General features: G+C 45.6%; 1 protein-coding gene across 6 annotated transcripts in view; it reads right to left on the reverse strand.

The window, feature by feature from the left end:
* The window catches only part of ANKFY1 (ankyrin repeat and FYVE domain containing 1), a 78,507-nt gene that overhangs the window by 35,237 nt on the left and 18,037 nt on the right, over positions 1 to 25,233 (reverse strand). For 5 of the 6 annotated variants that reach the window (XR_003964739.1, XM_030296086.2, XM_030296082.1 and 2 more), the window contains exons 2-4: positions 23,446 to 23,638; positions 18,923 to 19,041; positions 1,751 to 1,886 (exon numbers count right to left, since the gene is read on the reverse strand). Coding sequence is in view for 5 of the 6 variants with exons in the window: in XM_030296086.2 (XP_030151946.1) it covers positions 1,751 to 1,886; positions 18,923 to 19,041; positions 23,446 to 23,638 (448 nt within the window). In the remaining variant the exon portion in view is untranslated. Of the gene's footprint in view, positions 1 to 1,750; positions 1,887 to 18,922; positions 19,042 to 23,445; positions 23,639 to 23,905; positions 24,357 to 25,233 lie in introns of those variants that run through there. The other variant, XM_030296084.1, reaches the window with a different exon arrangement.

Here is a 25,233-nt window from a genome sequence, read left to right on the forward strand (position 1 = left end):
AAACCAAGCAACCGCTGCCCCACACGGAACTGCACACATTTGCGACATCCCCAATCCCTGCACTACCTGGGACGTGTGATTTCCCCTGCGCACAGCAGTGGGCGCTCTGCGACCTTTTAAGAGCCCACGCTGGACCCCACGCTTCGGAGTCTGGCAGCCCAGCCCTCCACAAAGCCACGACAGATAAAACTCAATGCCCACATCCGACAATACAAAATTGAGCATCTGGTAATACTGATGGTAAAGAAGCCTAAGCCAGTCAATTAGCAACAAATATTTTAATTAAAGAATCCATTACACTGATTACAGTTGTCTACACTACTCCAACCCCAGGGCATTTTTATCAAAGCAATTTAATTTACAAGCAAGTTTGACAAGATCAATGGAAAAAAGCTCAGGAGATCTAGAAAACGAAAAAAAGGATACGAATCACATTTGGTCTAGTTAAAACCATTCCCAGGTCCCCCTGAGATGCTGCAACATGCCGACAAACGGAACAGCTCTTCGCGAGGCCCCCACGGTCAGGCTGGCTTCGCTGACCTAACACCGCACGTGCCTACAAAGCCTAGACCTGTTTGGGGTTTCTAGTAACTGGACTTAGACATTAGAATGCACGTAAACTGACCTCAGGCACCCAGGGTTAGGAGGAACCTGTGCACCAATTCGCATGGGCAGGTGGGCCCGGAGCACCAGCCCCGCAGGGCAAACAGCAGGCTGTCAGCTAAAACCACGGCCTCGCTCACCCGGGAGAAAAGCCATTCCTGCAACCCCCAAGAGAATACACAAGCTCACTAAATGGTATAAAAGACACTCCACCAGCCAAACTGACCACCAAGGGGCACATCCCCAACAGAAACTAAAACTAAAGGGCATTTTGCCTGACATCACTTGGGGTGATGTTTGTTTCCCGTTGCTCGAGAAGGCCAACTTGGGAGAGCAGCAGAGAAAATGCAATATAAAAAACACAGACTACCTCCTTGGGAACCTAAATGAAGAGCCCAAAAACACTGGCTACGAAACCGCCTGAACGGTACACTTGTGTATTAACTTAGGCATTAATGTGTTTCTTTTTTTTTTTTTTAATGTTTTTATTTGTTTTTGAGAGAGAAAGTGAGAGCTCGCACACGCACGCACACACACACACACACACACACACACACACACACGTGAGCAGGGGAGGGGCAGAAAGAGGGGGACAGAGATCTGAAGCCGGCTGTGCGCTGGCAGCACAGAGCCTGACGTGAGGCTCGGACTCACAAACTGCGAGATCGTGACCTGAGCCGGAGTTGGACGTTCAACAGACTGAGCCAGCCACCCGGGCACCCCGACTTAGGCGCTAACGTGTTTCTAACACAAGGAACATGACCAAGAACTTCACCCAAGGTCCTATATTATTACAAAGTAGAATAAATGTCACAGGAAGTGGACACACGGACATACGGGAGGGAAAGCTGAGCATTTGGACACCGTAATCTCTCTTATATTCTTTACGTAATATACACACAATTATGTAATCTCAGGTTTAAAAAAAAATCAGTGAAAGGAAAGAGAATACCTAAAGCTTTGGCAGAATTTAGCTTACAAGAACACAAAGCAAGGGAGGTAAAGTCCTCTCCCCACTACTGCTTTCAGAGGAACACCTTGCAAAAGTTATTTACATTAGCAGAGCTTGGCACGTAATTCAAGCTCAGCCGCCACCACCACAGGAGGTGGTGACCGGAGGCGCGTGACCAGCTCAGCCGGGACTTGCCTCTCCCTGAGGAGCTGCAGCTGAAAGCGATTAGCCAGTTTCATTAGCTCAGTGAGGAACACGTCGTCGTCTCCGAACTCCAGCTCGTCCGTGTAGACCCAGCGGAGCATGGTCCTGGTCACCTCAGGGTTAGCATCTGGGGAGGGAAAGAGAGAGGCTGAAATACAACACACCGATGGCGCACTGAAGCCTTAAGCCTACTAAAGGAGGGTCCCTAAACCTTGAGGCTAATGAAGCAAATAAGGCAAATGCTGGTACCCTCCACTCAAATAAATATCATGCCGCCATCAAAAATGGCAATTAAGCATTCTGGGCAGCATCTGACTCCAGAAAAATGTTGTTTTGCGAAGGGAAGGAAGTAGGAGACGTGAACTACTAAAGATGTAAGTCAAATAAGTTGGGGAACGTATTTTAAACATATCACAAAGAGTTTACATTCCAAGAAAGATCTTACAAATAAACACGAAAAGATGGGGGTGCCTGGGTGGCTCAGTCAGTTGAGTGTCCGACTCTTGATTTCGCTGCAGGTCATGATCTCATGATCTCATGTTTTGTGGGATCAAACCCCGCGTCAGGCTCCGCGCTGACAGTGCGGAGCCTGCTTGGGATGATCCCTCTCCCTCTCTGTCTGTCACCCCCACCCCTCAAAATAAATAAGTAATTAAAAAAAAAACATGAAAGGATGGACAACCAACAGGAAAATGGGCAATGGACAGAAGTGGTAATTCACAAAGATAAATAAAAATGCTCAGTAAACCTTACCAGTAACTACAAACACAAATTTAAACTACAATACATTTTTCCATCTCTCAGCAAGCAAAGATTCTTAAAAATGTGTAAACTGTTACACAGGAATTATACACATAGGTTAGGATAATCCTAATAACTGAGCAAATACAGAGAAATATATGCAATAAGACAGTCAACAGAGTATTATTTTTAATAGCAAAAAACTGGAACAAGAATCTGAAGAGTCCAACGCTGGAAAGCTAATCATTACAGTATTAATACTCAAAACGGAAAATTTTGCATCAATTAAAATTACTTAGATCTGCATTCAACCTAAAAAAAATACTCACTATATTGGTTTAAAAAAGAAGGCTAAAGGGGCGCCTGGGTGGCTCAGTCGGTTAAGTGACTGGCTTTGACTCAGGTCATGACCTCACGTTTCGTGGGTTCGAGCCCCGTGTCAGGCTCTGTGCCGCACACTTGCTCGAGGCCTGGAGCCTGCTTCAGATTCTGTGTCTCCTTCTCTCTCTGCCCCTGCCCTGCTTGTGCTCTGTCTCACTCTGTCTCTAATAAATACTAAATGTAAAAAAAATAAAAAATAAAAAAGAAAGCTAAAAATACATGTAGTAAATCTCATTTTTTTTGCAATATATTTGTGTGTGTATATGTGTATGAGTATGCATATACACATACACATACACATGCGGCTTTGGGGCTCGCCCACTCATGCTAACCAGGTCCAAGCCCGCTCACCCTCTAAGGTCAGACAAGACTGAGGACATCCAGGGAGGTATGGCCATAAACAGACTATCAACCTATTTTCTTGAAGTAATCTCTACCCCCCAATGTGGGGCTTGAACTCACAACTCCAAGGTCAAGAATCACAGGCTCCACCGACTGAGCTGGCCAGGTGTCTGTCTACTGAGACAATAGAACGACAGACTAAGATAACCCTGGTAGAACCTATGACTAGCTTTTCTTTGAGATTATTTTCCATTTTCCTGATTTTTAATGAACATGCATTACTTGTATAATTTTTTAAGTTAAAATAAAAGACTCTACAGAAACTTGGGGAAACTCTCGGGATGAAAACTGTAGTATAAAATATCTAAAACTATGATTTCCACTAGAGGCAAGCCTTGATTAGAGTAAGGGCAGTGGAGATGAGAGGTCATTAAAATCATGGTGGTCCTCAGCTAGCAGAATCAGCACTACCCGTGATCTTGAACTTGCCGGAAGCTCCTGGGCCCTGCCCAGACCTGCTGAACCGGAAACTCTGGGGAGGGGCCGCATCTGGCTTTTATTTAACACGTCCTCGTCCTCCGTGTGATTCTGGCTGGCTAAAGGTTAAGGAATCAGAGCTCTGTTCTTGATTGTCTAGGAAAGGTGCAGCAATAGCCAGGAACCTCTTATTAACTTGGTAATTAGGCAACAAACGATTAGCGCTTATTAACCCCTTCTCTTCCAAATACAGGAGGAGAGGGCTGAAGGGGGCAATGCCGCATGGAACCAGAGGCTCCTGACTTATTTGCTCCACACTGATTTACCCATCATTCCCTAAAACAGCCTGATATGGAAGGGAAAAAAAAAAGGCATAATGAAAAAATATTGTGGGGCACCTGCGTGGCTCAGATGGTTAAGGGTCCCAACTCTTGATTTCAGCTCATGTCATGAGCTCGCAGTTCGTGGGATCGAGCCCCACAACGGGCTCTGCACTGACAGCACGGAGCCTGCTTGGGATTCTCTCCCCGTCTCTCTCTTCCTCCCCTTCTCGTACATGCTCTCATGCTCTCTCTTCCTCTCCCAAAATAAATAAACATTAAAAAATTAAATAAAAAAAAAAAGAATTTAAAAAGAAAAAAAAAATCTGAAAGAAAATACACCCCGGGGCACCTGGCTGGCTCAGCTTGTGGGGTGTGTGACTCATGATCACAGGGTCGTAGGTTCGAGCCCTATGCTGGGTGTAAAGATTACTTAAAAAAATAAAATATTGGGGCGCCTGGATGGCGCAGTCGGTTAAGCGTCCGACTTCAGCCAGGTCACGATCTCACGGTCCGTGAGTTCGAGCCCCGCGTCGGGCTCTGGGCTGATGGCTCAGAGCCTGGAGCCTGTTTCAGATTCTGTGTCTCCCTCTCTCTCTGACCCTCCCCCGTTCATGCTCTGTCTCTCTCTGTCCCAAAAATAAATAAACGTTGAAAAAAAAAAATTAAAAAAAAAATAAAATAAAATAAAAAAAATTAAATCTTACAAGAAAAAAGAAGAGGGGCGCCTGGGTGGCTCAGTCGGTTAAGCGTCTGACTTCAGCTCAGGTCATGATCTCACGGTTCGTGGGTCCGAGCCCCGTGTTGGACTCTGAGCTGGAGCCTGCTTCAGATTCTGTCTCCTCTCTCTGTCCCTCCCCAACTCACATGTGCATTCTGTCTCTCTCTCTCAAAAAGAAATAAATGTTTTAAAAAAAAAAAAAAAAAAAAACATGCCAAAATTCTAACCATGGTTACGTTACAGTTTATTTTTTCCTTTCTCTCTTACCTGGTAAAGGAATAATAGCACTTTTAAGATGTTTTGGGAGAAAAAAACATTTTTAAATCACATGAAAATCTAATTAGATTTACTTAACCTACTTGAAGAAGTCCTTCAACTATGTCTAAAGTATTCAGAAGCAGCATCAGCTTCTGGGCTGGCTTCGTAAACTGGGCTTAATAGGTCGGTGGGCTCTTCAAGGAAAGACGTGTGGGCCGTGCGATCTGTCGAGAGTCGCCAGCGTGCTGGAACCGCATCCCCACTGCCTTCACACAGTGTCGTGTGCCCCCTCGCTGCACACGACAGCTCAGCCTACTGACCAGAGCCCAAACACAGCCTCGAACCTCCCTGTGGTAATTCGATTCTGCTTTGAAGTTTGGCTGGTTTCCTTTAATAACCCTCCCTCAATCGTCCGAACCAATAAACCTGACAGTTGATGAACCAAAACCCAAACGATTTTCTTAAAACCCACAATCAGCAGGCATTTCCTGGGCGCCCTCAAAATTTCACATGAAGTAAAGTTCAAGTGATCTCCGAGTGTTCCCAGTCCGGCCCTCTTTCCTCAGTCTGCAAACTACACTGGAAACAGATCCACGCTGAGGCTGGGACAGAGCAGCGGTGGTGCGGGATGGGCTCTGCGACCCGCACGGCAAACCTGCCCCTAGAGCCACTCACCCCTGGGCAGGCCCAGCACACAGGTTGCTGAAACGGTGACCGCACGCACGAAACTTCTGACCTCACAGCAGTCCAGGCGCAGGGCCAACTTTGTAGAGAACTGGAGATTTTCTATGTGGCCCTTTTTTTTGTTTTGATTTGATTTTAAATTTTTTTTTTCAACGTTTATTTATTTTTGGGACAGAGAGAGACTGAGCATGAACGGGCGAGGGGCAGAGAGAGAGGGAGACACAGAATCGGAAGCAGGCTCCAGGCTCTGAGCCATCAGCCCAGAGCCTGACGCGGGGCTCGAACTCACGGACCGCGAGATCGTGACCTGGCTGAAGTCGGACGCTTAACCGACTGCGCCACCCAGGCGCCCCTGTTTTGATTTGATTTTAAATAAATGTTTTAGAAGACATTTGAAAAGAATGGGAATAAACTTGTCAGTAGGCAATTAGCCATTAAATGAAGCATATTGAGGGAATTAATTTCGTTACTTAAATCCTGTATTTAATCTGTAAAAAACTGGGGCTCCCGGGCGGCTCAGTCCATTACGCGGCAGACTCTCAATTTCGGCTGAGGTCATGATCTCACAGATCATTCCGTGAGTTTGAGCCCCGCGGCCGATTGTGCTGACCGTGTGGAGCCTCCTTGGGATTCTCTCTCTCCCTCCCCCGCTCCCACACCCAAGCTCTCTCCATCTCTCAAAATAAACTTAAAAAAAACTGCCAAGTGTTTTGAATATCCTCCTATGACTCCAACTGAACTGTCTTCAACTTGCCAACTATTTTTACTTCATTTACTTTACCCAAGTTTTTGATTCATAAAATTACAAAATTGTGATAGACTGCATCTTTCATCAGTAAAAGCATCCTCTTTAAAAAAATTTTTTTAAGTTTATTTATTTTTGACAGAGACAGAGTATAAGCACGAGCTGGGGAGGTGCAGAAAGAGAGACAGAGACACAGAATCCAAAGCAGGCTCCAGGCTCCGAGCTGTCAGCACAGAGCCTGACACGGGGCTCGAACTCACGAACTGTGAGATCATGACCTGGGCCAAGGTCAGACGCTTAACCGATTGAGACACCAAGGTGCCCCAGTAAAAGCATCCTCTTTAGTCACTTTAACCATATACGCTTGACTATAATTTCTTGGAAATAAACTCCAAACCATACTTGTAAATAATCCCTGTGTCAAAAGGAATAAAAGTTTACACGTCCTAGTTCTGTCATGGCAGGGTAACAACCTGTCCTATTTTAGCTGATTATAGCTAAAAACTCTAGACAGAGCACCAGAAAACAGTCACCTGAGGATTCGGAAAAGCACACAAAATTGTACAATTGTAGAGAGAGGCCAAACGCGAAGCGGCAACCGCACTGGATGAGTGTCCCCGTGTCTTCCCTATGGTTTTGCCTTGAGGACAGACCCCAGTCAGAGATCAACACTGGTGCGGTGAGCATGTGGACCCCTAACCCTCTATCACAAACACCCTCTTTCTGGCCAGATGCAGTCGGAAAAGAGGCCCAGGGGAGCAGGGGAGTAAGGGAGATCTAGTTCTGCATATGAATGCACACGGCCTTGGGCTCCCCTGGGAGCGCGGATGGCCCAGCCCAGCTTCAAGAACTGAAGTGAGATTTGAGCCACTACCCACAAAAGGTGGGGCGACTTTCAGTCTGCAGCTAAGGAGAGCCAGTATTTTCCAGAGGACGATACAGGACCCAGAGCCTACAAAATATAATCACAATGACCAGGCAGGACCCAGAGCCTACAAAATATAACCACAATGTCTGGGATACAATCCAAATCATTTGATATAGGAAAAAAAAAAATCAAGAAAATATGACCATTTCTCAAGGGAAGAGACAACACATTCTAACCCCAAGATGACCCAGATATTGAATTTACCAAAGACATGAAAATATCTGGGATAACTATGCTCCAGAAGGTAAAGGAAAACACACTTAAAAATCTTAGAAATTTTCAGCATATAAACTATAAAAAGAACAAATGGAAATTATAGGATGAAAAACACACATATTTAATTGAAAACTCAGTGCCCTCAACAGCAGAATGAAAATGGCAACAGAAAAGTCAGCAAACTTGAACACAGAACAGAAATTATCCTGTCTGAAGAACAGAGAAAAATAAAATTGGGAGGGAAAAAAAGAGCATCGAGGAGACCTGGTCTCGTGTGTGTGTCACTGGAGCCTCAGAGGAGAGAATGAAGAGATGAAGGAAGAAAAATGTTTGAATAAATGATGGTCAAGAATATTCCCAAAAAAAAAAAAAAAAAAGACTATTCCAAATTCAGTGACAGACATGAGGTTTTACATTTGAAATCAAGAAACTCCAGGGGCACCTGTTTGGCTCAGTCGGTTGGGCGTCCGACTTCGGCTCCGGTCATGATCTCAAGGTTTGTGGGTTCCAGCCACGCGCTGGGCTCTGCACTGACAGCACGGAGTCTGCTTGGGATGCTCTCTCCCTCTCTCTTTGCCCCATCCCTGCTTGTGCTCTTTCTCTCTCTCTCTCAAATAAATAAACAAACTCAAAAAAAAAAAAAAAAGAAAGAAAGAAATGAAAGCAAAGGAGAGATATCCTCGGATGAGGGAAGAGTCTCACTGACGGACCTGGTCTGGAAGAAATGTTAAAGGAAATTCTTGAGGCTGAAGGGACATGATCCCAGATGGAAACATGGATCTTGATGAATGAAGGAAGAACTAAAGAAATGGAAATATCTGAGCAAATATAAACTTCTTACTCCTAAGTCTGCTGAAAAACATACCACTGTTCACAGTGGGGTTTTCAATGCTTGCCCACAGGACACGTGTGACAGCTATAAGTAAAGGTCCGTGGTAAAGGCATTAATGGGACCTGTATGGTTGCACAAGTTTCACACTTTACCTGATGCAGTACAAACAGACTATACATCCTCCACACAAAGGGAGGGGCATATGTGAGCCCTGCAGGAGGTCTGCCCTCCGAGGGATGTCTCACAGCGCCCAGTGGTATTTCTGGTTATCAAAACTGGGGGAGCAGAACTGGCATGAAGGGGGTAGAGACCAAGGGTCCTACTAACTATCCCACAATGCACAGGAAAACTGCCACAACAAAGACTTAAACAGCCCCAAATCTCAATAATGCTGAGGCTGAGGAACTCTGCCCTAGATCAATCGCTAAACAACAATGCAAAGAGAGGCAGTCAAGAAGTCAACAAATTTGAATCGAATACTAAATGTCCAAATTATCCACAAGAAGCAAGAAAATGAGAACCCCGGAGAACAGGAAAAAAGATGGGGCAAACAAAACGAATCAAATGGTAGCCTTCTTCATAAAAATAATGACATTAATATTAGTGGTCTAAGCACTCCACTTAAAAAGCAGAGATAAAAAGGCAAGCCCTCATTAGATGCTGTCCAGAGGACACATTGAAATATAAGACACAGATGAGGTTAAAGCAAAACAAATACAAAAAGATACACCATGTAAACAGGAAGTATAAGGAGACCAGAGGGACCATTTCACATCAGAAATAGATCTCACGACATACAGCATCACCAGAAATAAAAATTATCATTTCATGATAAAAGCCACACTTCATCAGGAAGTCACTCTAATTAGAAACGTCCATGTGTATGATGACAAGGTCCAAAATATATGAAGAAAAAATGGACAGAACTGAAGGGAGACCTTGACAACCCTGAAATTACAGGAGGTGTTAGCACCCGCCTTCTAGGGACAGACAGAAGCAGACACAAAAGAAAAAAGAAAACATACAGAAGGTCTGAACAGTATTCTCAAACACCCCGATCTAACAGACACGTGCAAACCCCTATCTACCACCATCTCAGAGTACAATTCCTGCTCAAGTTCACTTATATTCAGCACACAGCCCATGTGCTGAGCCATAAAACAAGTCTCAGTAAGTTTAAAAGGATCAAAATCATATAAAGTATGTTATCTGACAACAACAGAATGAGAAATCAGTCATGATGAAGTATGTAGGAAAACCCAAATATCTGCAAATTAAACAACATACTTCCAAATAACTCACAGGTCCAAAAAAAAAAAAAATCACAAAGAAAATGAGAACACAGCCTGAACTAAATCACAATGTATCAGAATTTGCAGAATGCAGCTAGAACGGTGCTTAGAGGGAACGGTGGAGCTTTTAAATCCTTACATCAGAAAAGAGATAAAAAATAAATGATCTAAGGCTCTACCTTAAGAAACTAGGGGGGGGGGGGGGGAAGAATAAAGTAAGTCCAGAGTATGTAGAAGGAAGGAAAAGGCAAAAATTAAAAATACAGGAAACAGACAAAAGAGAAAATTAATGAAGCCAAAAGTTGATTCTGTGAAAAGATCAATAAACTGGCAGACTTCTAAATAGACTGATCAAGGAAAAAAAAATGGAGAGAACATAAATCACCAATACCAGCAACGAAACCAGTCACCACTGCTATCCACATTAAGAGGATAAGAAGAGAAAGCTGCTGGGGCGCCTGTGTGGCTCAGTCGGTTAAGCGTCCGACTTCGCTCAGGTCATGATCTCACGGTCTGTGGGTTCGAGCCCCGCGTCGGGCTCTGTGCTGACAGCTCAGAGCCTGGAGCCCATTTCGGATTCTGTGTCTCCCTCTCTCTGCCCCTCCCCTGTTCATGCTCTGTCTCTCTCTGTCTCAAAAATAAATAAACATTAAAAAAAAAAATTTAAAAAAAAAAAGAAGAGAAAGCTGCAAAGTCCACAACTTGGACGACAGTACAGGGACCACAAGGGATGTGGACCAGGGATGCAAGTTTGCTACATTAACTGCATAAAGGAGAAAAACTATAGAATCATTTCAGTAGATACAAAAAAAAAAAAAAAGTGGCAAAATTCAAATCCAAGTCCTAGAATATCTCAAACCACTAGGAATCCTCAAATTTATAAAGCACATCTATGAAAACCCAACAATTAAGTTACATGCAGCGATGAAAGACCTCATTACTTCCCTCTGAGATCAGAAACAAGGCAAGAATGCTCGCTTCCAGGCAAATAACTTGTATCCAGATTACATACAGAATGCTTACAATTCAAAACTGAGAAGACAACCCAATTTTTAAAAGGGCAAAAGAGGGGCACCTAGGTGGCTCAGTCGGTTGAGCGTCCGACTTCGGCTCAGGTCATGATCTCACAGTTCGTGAGTTCCAGCCCCGCGTCAGGCTCTGTGCTGACAGCTCGGAGCCTGGAGCCTGTTTCCGATTCTGTGTCTCCCTCTCTCTCTGCCCCTCCCCCGTTCATGCTCTGTCTCTCTCTGTCTCAAAAATAAATAAATGTTAAAAAATAAAAATGAAAAAAAAATATAGTTTAGTGTTTATTTCCGAGACAGAGCATGAACGGGGGAGGGGCAGAGAGAGAGGGAGACACAGAATCTGAAACGGGCTCCAGGCTCCGAGCCGTCGGCACAGAGCCCAACGCAGGGCTCGAACCCACGGACAGTGAGATCGTGACCTGAGCCGAAGTCGGACGCTTAACCGACTGAGCCAGCCAGGCGCCCCTAAAACTATATTTTTTAATAAAAATAAAATAAAAGGGCCAAAGATGTGAACCAAACTGACAAAGAAGACACACAAATGGTCAATAACACGTGAGATAATGTCCTCAGAGAAATGTAAAATAAAACCACAATGCACTCCACATCCCTTTGTGTGGTGAACATTATAAACAAGAAACAACCTGCCTAAGGGTCGGTAAGGACTTGGAGCCACCAGAACTCTTACACACAATGCCGATGGGGTGTGAATGATACGTCCGTTCCCAGAATGGGTGGGTTGTTTCCTAAAATCAAACAGTCACTCCTAAGTATCTGCCCAAGAGGGACAAAAACGAGTGCCTACACAAAGACACACAATTGAGCACACTGATCTTTGTAACAGCCAAACGTAGGCAAATCGAACAACACATTGTGGTGTGTGCACACATGGAATACTATTCAGCAGTGATAAGGAACGAACAACGGAAACCATAACATACGGAGATTCTGGACGAATCTCTCAATCTTCAAGCTGAGGGAATGAAGCCACCCGACTCTTGATTTTGACTCAGGTCATGACCTTAAGGTTCATGAGAATGAGCCCCGCATCTGGCTCGACGCTGCCCGCGTGGAGCCTGCTTGGGATTCTCCCTCTCTCTCAGCCCCTCCCCTGCTCATGTGTGTGCCTGCGCACTCTCAAAATAAATAAATAAACTTAAAAAAAAGATCCTATGTATTCCATTCTGTTTTTACAAAACTTTGGAAAACGCAAGCCAATCGCAGTGCCTGGGTGGCTCAGTTGGTTGCGAGTCTGACTTTGGCTCAGCTTATGATCTCACGGTTCGCGAATTCCAGCCCCAAATAGGGCTCTCTGCTGTCAGTATGGAGCCTGCTCCAGATCCTGCTTTGGATTCTCTGTCCCCCTCCCACCCTGCTCCTCCCCAGCATGCGCTCTTGGTCCCTCTCTCTCTCTCTCTCTCTCTCTCTCTCTCTCTCTCTCAAAAATAAACAAACATAAAAAGAAAAGAAAAGAAAATGCAAGCTAATCTACAATGAATGGAAGCCAATAGGTGGTCGGCTGGGGATGTGGATGGAAAAGGGATGGATTAAAAAGACACAACAAGAACTTTCAGGGAGGTGAAAACGTGTGTCATTCCATTGCTGACAGTTTCACAATTCTATCAAAAGGAATCAAACTGTACACTTTTAAGGTGGGCAGTTTATTTCACGCCCTTTACACCTCCATGAAGTGGGAAGCAAAAGAAAGCCAAAGTGAGAGGCGGCAAGGCACTGTGGTTACTGGTGTGGATTCTGAGCCAAGCCGAATGGGTTTCCAGCCGCGGCCTGCACACTTACTACCGTGCGGCTGGTGTGCGTTATTCAGCGTCGCCATGCTTCGGTTTCTGTCTGTGAGACGCAGGCACACGACGGTGCTCACCCACAATGCCACCCTGCAGGTAAGGGCGCGAATACGGGCCGGACGCGAGGGGCTCTACTCCCACACAGTAGTCACTACACCTCAGTGCTGATGTGGTGACACGGAGACTATTTGTTGGGAGTGCGAGCTGGTGGAGCCGCTCTGGAGCGCAGTACGGAGGCTCCTCAACAAGTTAAAAGCAGAACTACCCTACGACCCAGCAATTACATTGAGGTATTTATGCAAGGGCTACAGGTGTGCTGCTTCAAAGGGGCACATGCACCCCAATGTTTACAGCAGCACTACTGACAAGAGCCAAAGTCTGGAAAGAGCCCAAGTGTCCACCGATGGATGATGGATAAAGAAGGTGTATATATATGTATACAATGGAGTATTACTCAGCAATCAGAAAGAATGAAATATTGCCATTTGCAACTACGTGGATGGAACTGGAAGGTATTATGCTAAGTGAAATGAGTCGGTCAGAGAAAGACAAATATCACACGACTTCACTCATAGGAGGACTTTAAGAGACAAAACAGATGAACATAAGGGAAGGGACACAAAAATAATCTAAAAACAGGGAGGGGGACAAAACAGAAGAGACTCATAAATATGGAGAACAAACTGAGGGTGACTGGAGGGGTTGTGGGAGGGGGGATGGGCTAAATGGGGGAGGGGCATCAAGGAATCTACTCCTCAAACCACTGTTGCACCATATGCTAACTAACTTGGATGTAAATTAAAAAAAAAAAAAAAAGAAAAGCCCTATTCACAGGGACTAGAATCAGCAAGGGCCAGTGTATTTGAGTCTACCTGACGATGGGTGAGGGAACAAGACGTCTCCCCTCAGGGAACAGCCCTCACCCCCAAATGGAAAATGCATAAAGAACAAGGACAGTGCTATGCATTCCTGACATAACGTCATAAAATAATTTAAAAAGCCAGGTTTGTGCCATTTATGATTTTAATTATGTCTTTAAAAATGCTACTGAGGGGCGCCTGGGTGGCGCAGTCGGTTAAGCGTCCGACTTCAGCCAGGTCACGATCTCGCGGTCCGTGAGTTCGAGCCCCGCGTCGGGCTCTGGGCTGATGGCTCAGAGCCTGGAGCCTGTTTCCGATTCTGTGTCTCCCTCTCTCTCTGCCCCTCCCCCGTTCATGCTCTGTCTCTCTCTGTCCCAAAAATAAATAAACGTTGAAAAAAAAATTTAAAAAAAAAAAAAAATGCTACTGAGAGGGGCGCCTGGGTGGCTCAGTCGGTTAAGCGTCCGACTTCGGCTCAGGTCACGATCTCACGGTCCGTGAGTTCGAGCCCCGCGTCGGGCTCTGTGCTGACAGCTCAGAGCCTGGAGCCTGTTTCAGATTCTGTGTCTCCCTCTCTCTGACCCCCCACCCCCACCCCGTTCATGCTCTGTTTCTCCCTGTCTCAAAAATAAATAAATGTTTAAAAAAAAAAAATTTTTTTAATGCTACTGAGAGCAAAATTTGTTGAAAAACTACAGGAAGAATAAAAAGGTTTACTTTAATTATTACAAAAAAAAGAAAAAAAAAAGACTATTTGAAACAAACACACAAAGTTAGCAGAACCAAGAGTTAGAAAAACACAAAAGCAACACTAGGGTTGGGTAAGGGGATATAACCACAGATAAAACAGATTTTCTGAGGCTCTAAGAGATCTCTGGCAAGAGCCCGCCAGGCCGTGTGCTCTCCTGCCCACACAGCAGCTAATTTCTCTGAAAGACCCAAGAGGAAGTCAGGACGCCTTCCCCAAGCCTGTCTCTCAAGTAACGTGTTGTCACTTTGCCACAACCTACCATTTAGCTTGGTCAGCCTAAACCAGGGGGAGGGGAATTAGGACCCCACCTTTTTTTTTTTTTAATTTTTAAAATTTTATTTTGAAGTCATCTCTACACCCAACGTGTGGCACGACACAACCCCGCAATCAGGCCTCACCTGCTCCACTGGCCCCGCCGGCCTGGCGCCCCGGACACCACTTCTCAAGGGAGGAATATCAAATAATTTATGGACATACTTTAAAACCACCATGGGTATCGTCTGAAGGAGCGCCCTAATACTGCGACAGAGCCACCAGGAAGGAGACTGTCGTTCACAGGGTGTCCAGCACATGCTAAGCACTGCCGCCCTTCTCCTGAAACAGAACGGCACGGGGCCCCGGGGGTCGGCTGAGGGCCCCTGCGAGCCTCTCGCAGAGCCTGGGGCCCGGTGCACACGCCACTGCACGGGCCGCCTCCGGCCCAGCTCGCCCAGCCAGACCGAACGGGAGGGAGGAGGATGCCTTCTGGTTTCTGGACGGCTTGTGACCCTGGACACACCCCAGGCCAGCTGAGCGACTCCCCATAAACACTGACGCTAGGGAAACACAAGGTCATTGCTACAGAAAGCACGCAGGAAACTCTGTCTTCAAAACGGCCGATCCAATGCACTGGGGCCTCTCACAGTGTGAGCCGAGCAGCTGCGAACCAGTCGCTTTGCCAGAAACAAACCATTTTACTTCGCAAAGCTCTTCCTCCTGGTCCTGAGCTTCGTTACACCATGTTAGCTACTGGTTACAGTCTTTCTCTTTCGAGTTGATCAATCAGTACCTTTACCAAGTCAGTATCTTTATACTTCAAATAATAAAGAAAGAAGAAGTAAATTTGTACCCTTTTATCTTTGTATTTTGACATAATTTCGGACTAACAGAAAAGTTACAGAGTTCGCGGACACACTTTGCCCGTCTTCCCCTTGTGCTGACATCTTATGACTCATAGTACGATAATCAAAACCAGGTAATTAGGAATCATACAATATTGCTACCTAATTACACACCTTTACAAATCTTGCCAATTTCCCCATTAGTGTCCTTTTTATGGTTCAGAATCCACACTGCATTTCATTGTCTCCTTGTCCTCCAATCTGTAACAGATTCTTACCTTGTCTTTCATCACCTTAGCAGATTTGAGGTACGCGGGCCAGTTATTTTGTGGAATGTTCCTCAACTTGGGTTTGTCTGATACTCTCTCACAGTTACACTGAGGTTATGTGTTTACGGCAAATCCTACAGAAATCATTGTGCCTTTATCAGCACATCGTGGCAGGCACAAAACCTTGTACTCTTTGGAACAAGGCATGAGTCAAGAAAACTCTCATATATCCAAACATGTTTTAAATACTTAGCATTTAATGCCCGACTGTATCTTCACCAACACGTGCTGAAATTCTTACAGTGATTCACACAAGTCAAGTGCTTGCCTTGAATTTTAAGAACTACCAATTACACAAGCACTTCCAAAGAAAATGTGAGCTCGGAAAGTCCATCTAAGAACGTCAGTTCCGTGCCGAGTACGAATTTAGTTTTGTTCACTGCCGTATCCCTAGCACCTTGAAAAGTGTCTGCCCTCTGTGATACGGATGAAATCATTTTGAAGAAACAAAACACCAGTAAGTTCGTAAAATGATTTTATCAACTCCTTCAGTGTGGAAAAGTTCAACCACAAAAACACCGCCTGCATGCCATTCATGCACGTGTTTACAAGAGCCTACGCCCAGTCTCCCTCAAACTGCCGGCCAGCCGCACAGGGTTAGCACCTCAGGTACCGCACAACACACAGGCTTCGGGGGCACTGGCTGCTGCCTGTAACCTGATTCGGGCGACCGGACCCATGCCCCGCCCAGGCCACGCAGCAGGACTGCTGGGCAAAACACACACGTGAACACGAACCAGTCCACCCACACCTCCACCTCCTTGGAACCCGCCCCCAGGACACGCTTCATGGATAAACCGTGTGTAGAAAGTCACGATGACACAGGCTTAACTGTCAGCTGTCCTGGCAAGTGCCTCATCTACCAAAGCTCTTGACAGCTGACTGCATAGCAGGGACCAAACTAGGCTTACGGTTTATAACAGGAAGGAAAGAGTCCAGGGACATTTACTAAACCTCTTCTAACCTCCTGATTCTCAGTGATGCAATCTTGTGGTCAGTCACTGAGTTACAGCTGCTCTTAAATGTTACGATGTACTAAAAAAGGAAAAGCAAAATTTTAAACGTAAAATTTTATTTGAAATTTAAAATTTGAATTTTAAAAGTTTGCATTAGGCTTCTTATAACTTAATGCAATTTTCTGCGTTTTTACATAGTTTTGTTTGTTCTGGAAAGCAGTCATATCTCATTTTCCCATGCTTACTCATTTGGTTCCATTCAGCACTTCATGATGACACGTGAAACTACAATAAACACTTACGCTGTCTGAATTACCAAAGGCAGAATCCATCTGACAAAGTCAGATGATGAGGTTAAAAGAAAGTAAGACTGTTCTACAGCTCAGCTGTTTTCCAAAACTATCAGAGTCGTTTATAATGTGACTGGCCATGTGCAAGGGTACCAATTTCACAAGCTCAAGCTACCGGGATCATCAATTTTTGATAATGTTTTGATAGATACCAAAAGATGGCAACTTATTCTGAACTTTTCTTCTACCCAAGTTGAGTATTGCCCATATCATATACTTTCTTCTGGTCTTCGTAAATTATCTGGTCATGTGATTAAGATCCTATCATGCCTCTTGTAAAGAACACTTCATGATCTAATGGGCTTTAAAAGTTATCCACAGCTCTGTTATATATGGGATCAAAGAGCTATGGCCTCAGAGAAAAGCTCTGCGCAGAGATTTCAATCGCATGGTCCTTCCAGTGAAGACCATTTCCCAAGCAGACGTGTTGTCATAGGTACAAATGCACACGGCCATGTGTACACACGCACAGATCTGTGTGTCTGCAACTCTGAACTACAGACCTCAGATTAAACCCTAGAAATGACCCTGTAGAGACAGAGTTCACAGTGGAGAAGCACGAGCACCTGCTCCCCTAAACCCTTGAGGTAAATGTCCACTTAACCTCTGAGCACTGCTCACGTGTCAGCCCCTCGGACACCTTCCTTGTCGGCCCGCGCTGGTCTTCTCTACCTCAGACAAAGCAATTAACACCCTGCCCTGGCCTCAAACGATCCATTTCCACAGGACGAGGACTCTGTTACAACCATCTCAGTGTTCTGGCACTGCTGGGCAAACAGTACCTTCTGAACCAGCAAACGAAGACGTAATTCAGAATTTTCACACAGCCGATCACTTCTGCAAATGATTCATCATCTTACTGCCTGGGTATCTCCTTACCATGTGTTATAATTCTCATGACTATTAATAACAGACTGAAGTGTAAAATTTCCTTTTTTTTTTTTTTTTAAAGCAGTTAGGTAAATACTAAATGAAAATGCAATTCTGAAGTAAACTTCTGAAAATGATTTTTTTAAAGTCTACTCACCACCACATGTTCTAAGCAACGTAACGTGGCATAAAACAATGAAATCGAACGTTGAAAAGCTCAGTGCACCTGTTCAAATTCTGAAGCCTAATGGTCACCCTTCAGTGTTAGAGAAAGACAACCCCTGTTTTCTGGAGTAACTCTTTTTTTTTTTTTAATTTTTTTTTTTTTCAACGTTTATTTATTTTTGGGACAGAGAGAGACAGAGCATGAACGGGGGAGGGGCAGAGAGAGAGGGAGACACAGAATCGGAAACAGGCTCCAGGCTCTGAGCCATCAGCCCAGAGCCTGACGCGGGGCTCGAACTCCCGGACCGCGAGATCGTGACCTGGCTGAAGTCGGACGCCCAACCGACTGCGCCATCCAGGCGCCCCTGGAGTAACTCTTAATTCTGAGTCCAATTCCTGAACATCAGGAAAAGTACTTGGCAACAATGATTAAATTTTAAGCAACTGAACACCAGGACTTTTTCTAGGAGTGGGAGCAAAATATTTTTCTGCACATACTCCCATATTTATAATATTATATGAAAAGAATTTCTGGACAGATATTTATATTTTATAAACTGTAAGAATATTGCAGATACTCAAATATTTACAATTTATTAATCAAGTACTAAGCAGAAGTATTTAAGTCCAACCCACTGATTCACTATTTAACTAGTTCACGGTCACCATCAATTGATAAGAAGTTTTCTACTTTCAGGGCACCGAGGTGGCTCGTCAGTTGAACGTCCGACTCTTGATGTCGGCTCAGGTCGTGACCTCACGGTTCCGGAGACAGAACCCCGTGTCAGGCTCTGTGCTGACAGCGTGGAGCCTGCTTGGGATTCTCTCTCTCCCTCTCTCTTTCAAAATAAAAAAATAACCATGAAAAGGTTAAAAAAAAACAACCCACAAAACCCTGTGGTTAAAGAAAGGTTTTCTACTTTCATTAAACCACCACTATTTCAAAATGACACACATCATCTTCTGCCAACAGTTCTCGTGCTGGTGGTTTTAAGCCCTGAGCAGGCCAGAGGCTCACCTGACAGGTCCAGCTCCTCGGTGGAAGACAGGCTGGCCAGACTCCAGCTGTCGCTGCGGGCCGCCAGGACGAACTTGTGAGCATTGATGTGCTTGCCCCCAACCTTTATCTTCAGATCGCTGATGACACAAAAAGAAAGATGTCATCATAATTACATATAGCTGGGATTCACAAATGATAAACGTATGGGTATTGACCGCTCAACACATATCTGCAAAAAGAATGACAGCAAAGTTATTTCTCTGTGTTAGCACTGAATTCTAATGGGTCATGTTTACACTATCTTGCTAGACACGTTTTAGATTTCTAACTTCTGGTTTCAGTTCACATGGGATGTTCTGCTTCAAAGACATTCCCTAATGTGATTCTCAGGGCGGTGAACCTATCAGTTAAACAGGATCATTAATATTCGGTGAACATAGAAGAGGTTTCACACAGACCAGATCAAGACAGGTCTTCAGGGAGAGAAGGACGGAAAGCACGAACACTGTGCAGAAGCCCTGGAGACCAGGGGGCTGCACGCAGTGTGGCACCAGCCCACAATCAAGGTTGTGCAGCAAAACCACAAACAAATTGGCTTTGACAAAGCAGTCAAGGATATGAGGCCCACTATCTATATTCCTGTCCTCCACAGAAACATTCAGACCTATTACTGGACATTTTCACTCAACCATTTATAAAGAAATGGGGTAGGAGAAACCTTTTCTCCAAACACGTTTCCATATTTATGACAAGCCATTACATGAAATAGACCTTTCCAAACAGTTAACATGTCTGACACTGAAATGTCAACTGCTGAGGGAGGAAAGCGTCTGGCCATTTAACAAATTCCTAAGGATGACCCGCTGGGGCTGACACGAGAATGTGCCATATGGTTTCATTCGCAGCAATCTAAAGTCCTTAATTATCATCATTCTGTGTATTCACATGTTCTTTTATTTTCATACTCCCCTCCAAAAATGCATTAGGTTGGGAATCTTTACAAGCTAAATACAAAAATTACTATATTTTAAAAAAAAATCTAAGGGCATCTGGGTGGCTCAGTCACTTGAGCATCTGAGTGTTGATTTCCGCTCAGGTCATGATTTCACAGTTCATGAGATCGAGCCCTGAGTTGGGCTCTGTGCTCAAAGTAGAGCCTGCTTCAGGTTTTCTCTCCCTCTCCCTCCACACCTCCCCTACCTGTACATGCTCTCTCAAAATAAATAAACATAAAAAAGAGTGACAAAACTACTTAATGAGGAATGAAAAGTCTTTTAAAAAATAATAAAATAAAATAAATATCTATTATAGGAATGAACGCATCCACTTAAAAGCAAACCCAAGCAGAATACTGTTTCTACATGACGTGTGACGCAGAGACAGTTTACTCCATAAGCGCTGTGTCTAGAACGTATTTATAGTGATGTAAGCATGTCAGCCACTGTAGTTCTACTAAGACCAAGCTGCAACTAATCACGTTAGATCAGAAAAATAGGATACTCAGTATTTCAAATTATTACAAACTACTGTTAGCACCAAACACTGTTAATCAATAAATAAAAAAAGAAATGGAATTGATATTTTATTTAAGACAGAAGAAATCTGGGGCGCCTGGGAGGCTCAGTCGGTTGAGTGTCCGACTTCAGCTCAGGTCATGATCTCACGAACGGTTCGTGAGTTCAAGCCCCGCGTTGGGCTCTGTGCTGACAGCTGAGGAGCCAACTTTGGATCCTCTGTCCCTCTCTGTCTGTCCCTCCCCAGCTAGTGCTCTCTCTCTCAAAAATAAATAAACATTAAAAAAATACTTTTAGATACAACAAATCACATCCTGTGATAAAATTTCTAAAATTCAATGAAAACAGGAAGCTGTTTACAAAGCACAAATAATTTTTAAGCTCTAAATTCATGTATAAAGTATTAAATTCCATTAACTTAAATGAAGACTGTTTCCTGTCTTAGCCACAAAATTATAAAAATGAATGCTTCTATATATTCATGAATATCAGGTCAAATTGTTTTCTCTCTTGTAGTCTAACATGCCAAAGGGAAATCCAGACAAGGATTTCACTATAATTTCTAATAATAACAATTTCTAAAAACGCAATTCAAAAATGGAAGATGGCTAACTTTCTGAGCACTCTACACAGAAACAATTAGGAGGCCAGTAATTTTTTTTAAATTTTCATTCCAATCAAAGCGCATTTCCTTGTAAAATACAAATGTTGTTACTAAAGAGGCATAAAGAGCTCTTGCTAGAGTTTCTCAAACACATTAACAGAAAAAACTGTAAGCTTGATCTAAAAGAAGGGTACAGTAAGTAACTACATATGATCATTTTTAACTATCTTAAGGGGCAAAAGCCTTCTCCTGAACTTCAGTAAAAATAAACATACCAACTATCTTAAGGGGCAAAAGCCTTCTCCTGAACTTAAGTAAAAATAAACATACCAATTTCTTCCACATTTCTCAATTTAAACACTTGTTAATACCTACTCTTTAATCACTCCACTTACTGAGATGCACCAAAATACTATTCAAAGTTGGGCGGGGGGGAGTGCCTGGGTGGCTCAGTCGGTTAAGCGTCTGACTCTGGATCTCAGCTCAGGTCTTGATCTCAGGGTCATGAGTTCAAGGAAGGCCTGCAATGGGCTCCACACTGGGCATGAAACCTACTTTAAAAATATATATTTTTTTTTTTTTTAATTTTTTTTTCAACGTTTTTTATTTATTTTTGGGACAGAGAGAGACAGAGCATGAACGGGGGAGGGGCAGAGAGAGAGGGAGACACAGAATCGGAAGCAGGCTCCAGGCTCCGAGCCATCAGCCCAGAGCCCGACGCGGGGCTCGAACTCACGGACCGCGAGATCGTGACCTGGCTGAAGAAGGAGGCTTAACCGACTGTGCCACCCAGGCGCCCCTAAAAATATATATATTTAAATACAACAAAATGTTTGTTTATAGGACAAAGTTTTTGTGGGTTTTTTGGGGGTTTTTTTCTTCTTATTTTGGTAAAAGAGCATCGTCTGCTTTAGAAACGGATTTTCCAATTTCAGGCATTCCATCTCAAAAGCTCAAGTCCTTTCTGAAAGCGCTGTTCCCCATCTGGTATCCGGCCCGCACCAGGTGAGGGACAGGCTTTCGAAGCCCAGGAGAGGCCCATTGGAGCCTTGACCAGGCTCACTCTCACGGTCTCCCAGAGGGACCACAGGATAGTGGTACCCGCCGTGGGTAAGTGAGAGAAAGCGAACGGTGGGAGTTGTGAGGGAAGAGCCTCGGGGCAGGGGACACACACGTGCACCAGAAATAGGTCAGGCTTCCCGGTGCCAACAGAAACATGGCTTTGTCTTGTCCACGGAAAAAAGAGGGGAAGAAAAGAGACAATGAACGAATGATATTTTACTAGTGACATCCGTTCAGTTTAAAGGGCTGTCCTTCCCTCAGAGTACACACGTCCTATCTTTTCGGCATTTAGTTTTTCTCTGTCTTCTAAACGAGTAATACGGAAGATAGCGATTCTGGATTTTGATCAGTTTTAAATGCCCTAATCTATTTTGGAATTTCCCGAAGGCTTAGCTAAGTCCGGTTTTCCATTCCCGCTGCCGCCACTCCAACCCGGCCCATCTTCATCTCTGGTCTGCAGTCTGCACGACATTCCCACCGCACCCCTGCGCCCTTCTCTTCACAGTTCTCTCTACACGGTGTTACCAGGTTCGTCTTCCCGAAACACCACCTCGGCTCTGGAGGCCCGACAGCCAAGTGCCTGCTCCTCACTTCCTAGAGGCTCAAGTCCAAGTCTCTCCCCTTGGCCTCCCAGCGCAAACCACCCAATTCCCCGCCTCCTCCAGGGCCTGACATGTGACGTGTACCCAAGACGGCACCCCCCCCCCCCCCGTCCTCTACATCCTGCACACGTTGCCATGTCCCCGCCTGTTCTCAGGCTCCCTCGACCAGCAACATCACTGTCTTCATCTACTGAGTCCTGCCCAGCCTCTGACATTTACCCCAAAACCTACTTCATAACAACAGCTAACAACTGAGCGCTTACTAGGTGCCAGAACCTGGTCTGAGGGCTTTAACACACGTACTCGCTAACTGAACCCTCGCAACAACACTACTATATGCAGCAGTGTGCCCATTATACAGATTAGGAGCCTGAAGCCTGTCACACACAGCTGAGCTTCTAACGCAGGCCGTGTGGCTCCAGGTCCCCCCTCGACCATCGTGCTACCCTGCCCGCTGGTTCCAAGCCGCCTTCTTTGATTCTCCCAAGACAGAGTGACCTTTCCCCTCGGAACCCCCGGACATGCAGGCTAATCCCCGTCTGCATCGGCAGTGCTATCCGCGATTTGCACGCTCCGCGCCGGAGCTAAGGAGGAAATAAAAGCAGCAGAATCTTTCCCCAACGAGCTTACATCCCAGGGACTAGAGGTTTGCTAGTATCCTGGCTGGAGAGACACGAACTTGGGAAGAGCGTCGGGAAGAGGAGAGGTGACGCAGTGGCCCGGGGAAGCCGGGGCAGGGCCGTGTGTCCAGGGGCTCACCTGTACCGCTCCTGCTCGCACAGGTCGGCCACGATGGCCAGCAGGCGGCTGATGAAGGACTCACCGCCGCTCCCGCCGTTCGCCTGCGCGGCCAAGAGGGTGCATCTCTTCTCCGTCTCCGCCAACTTCTTCTGCAGCTTCACGTACTCCTGCCGGAGAAGCATCAAGTGCTTCTCCAACTTGGCCACCTCCTCTGCAAGGGAGACAGAGATCCCCGTTTACCGTGGCAGGCGCGAAGCAAACAGTACTCACGAAGCTCTCCCCCCACAGCGAGGATGGAGCAAGGTGACAATTTCTTAGCGATGCTCCTTCAGGACCCAGAATGGCTTTGTTTATGGTGGCACTGTGTCCCCGGGCCAGGAAGACCCTCCCAGTCCAGGGCTTTCTCTTCTCGGTTTCTCTGAAGACCAACGGCCAATAAATGACAAGGAACAGGCGCACACAAGATGCTAACAGGTACCTGGCCTGCAAATCCTTTACCGTAAAGCCAGAGGTCTCAAGGAAAGATTGTCAGCATCACCTAGGACACTTTTTCAAACCACTATAGTGAAACCTGATTTTTATATGTCACGCGTTCTACAAGCTCTACGTGAGCTCTCTCGCACAAGCTGCAGGACCGCCCCCCGAGGGCAGCACTGTCACAAGCCACACTGCACAGGTCACAGAGACACTGAGAGTTTGCCCATGGTCCTGAGGCTGGTGAGATGTGGGGCTGGGTAAGAGCCCAGGGCCAGTGTTAGCCGCTCCCCCACACGACCCGACACCCCCTCCTTCAGGAAGGAAGCGGGGCAGTCATAATGGTTCGGACAGAAGCTAGTCCCACTGCGTAGGCGTGCTGGGGCGCACTGAACAGGTGGAGAACCACTGCACTGGACTCGTTAAGCTCAACAAATATTTGCCGAGTGACTACCAGGTCCTAAAGACTGCGCAATGGTAAGCAAATTCACACACATCTTTCCTCAGAGCTTTGAGTTTCTGGGGGAAGTAAACTTTTGTAATCATAATGACTATGCTAACAATCAAGCACAGAACTCCAGGGAGCCCTAGAAGGAAAGAACAGAGGTGTGAGAACCTGTGACCAATTTAACTTAGGACGCAGGGAGGATTCTCGGACCAAGTACACAGTCAGGAAACCTCCCTCCTTCGTTACCTGGCTCTGAGCCTCGGTGGGGTTCACAGCACCGTGCCAATCGGCACCTCTATATATCCGGGTCTCAGCCACGGAACCACAAGGCTGCTGGCCCCCTTCTCTGGGCCTCGGTGCCTTCACCCCTCTGCTCTCACCAGACACTGCCCTCGAGCCCACCGTCCCCCCAGCCCACTTCACTCTCAGGTGGGCCCTTTACCAGCAATTCTTCCCAGGGACAAAGTACCTCCGCCCTGCCCAAGTAGGGTCCCCCCCGATGACGAACTCCAAACCCGTCACGGCGCTCAGATCCTCTGCTGTAGCATCAACCTCCCTTCTCTGCAAGTTCAGTCCCTTTCAACTGGGTCCTTCTCCTCAGCACAGAAGCCCGTGCAAGACTCTATTAAGACAAAGCCGTCCTCCCGCCTCCGCCCTCTGTCCCCAGGTGCCATTCGCCACTTCCTCACCCCAAGTCCCCAGGCATTCTGCCCTGTCCCCACCACTCCCTTGACCGTCGTCTCACCGATGACCTAACTGCCAAATCCAACAGACACTTGCCATGATTCTCATCCTGCACACCCCACCTCTCTGCGACACCTCTGTTGCGACTGCAACACCCCACCCTCTCTCCAGTTCTGGTTCTTGGTCTTTCCCGTGCTTCT

The sequence above is a fragment of the Lynx canadensis genome, chromosome E1 (assembly GCF_007474595.2).
Source record: "Lynx canadensis isolate LIC74 chromosome E1, mLynCan4.pri.v2, whole genome shotgun sequence".
Classification (NCBI taxonomy): Eukaryota; Metazoa; Chordata; class Mammalia; order Carnivora; family Felidae; genus Lynx; species Lynx canadensis.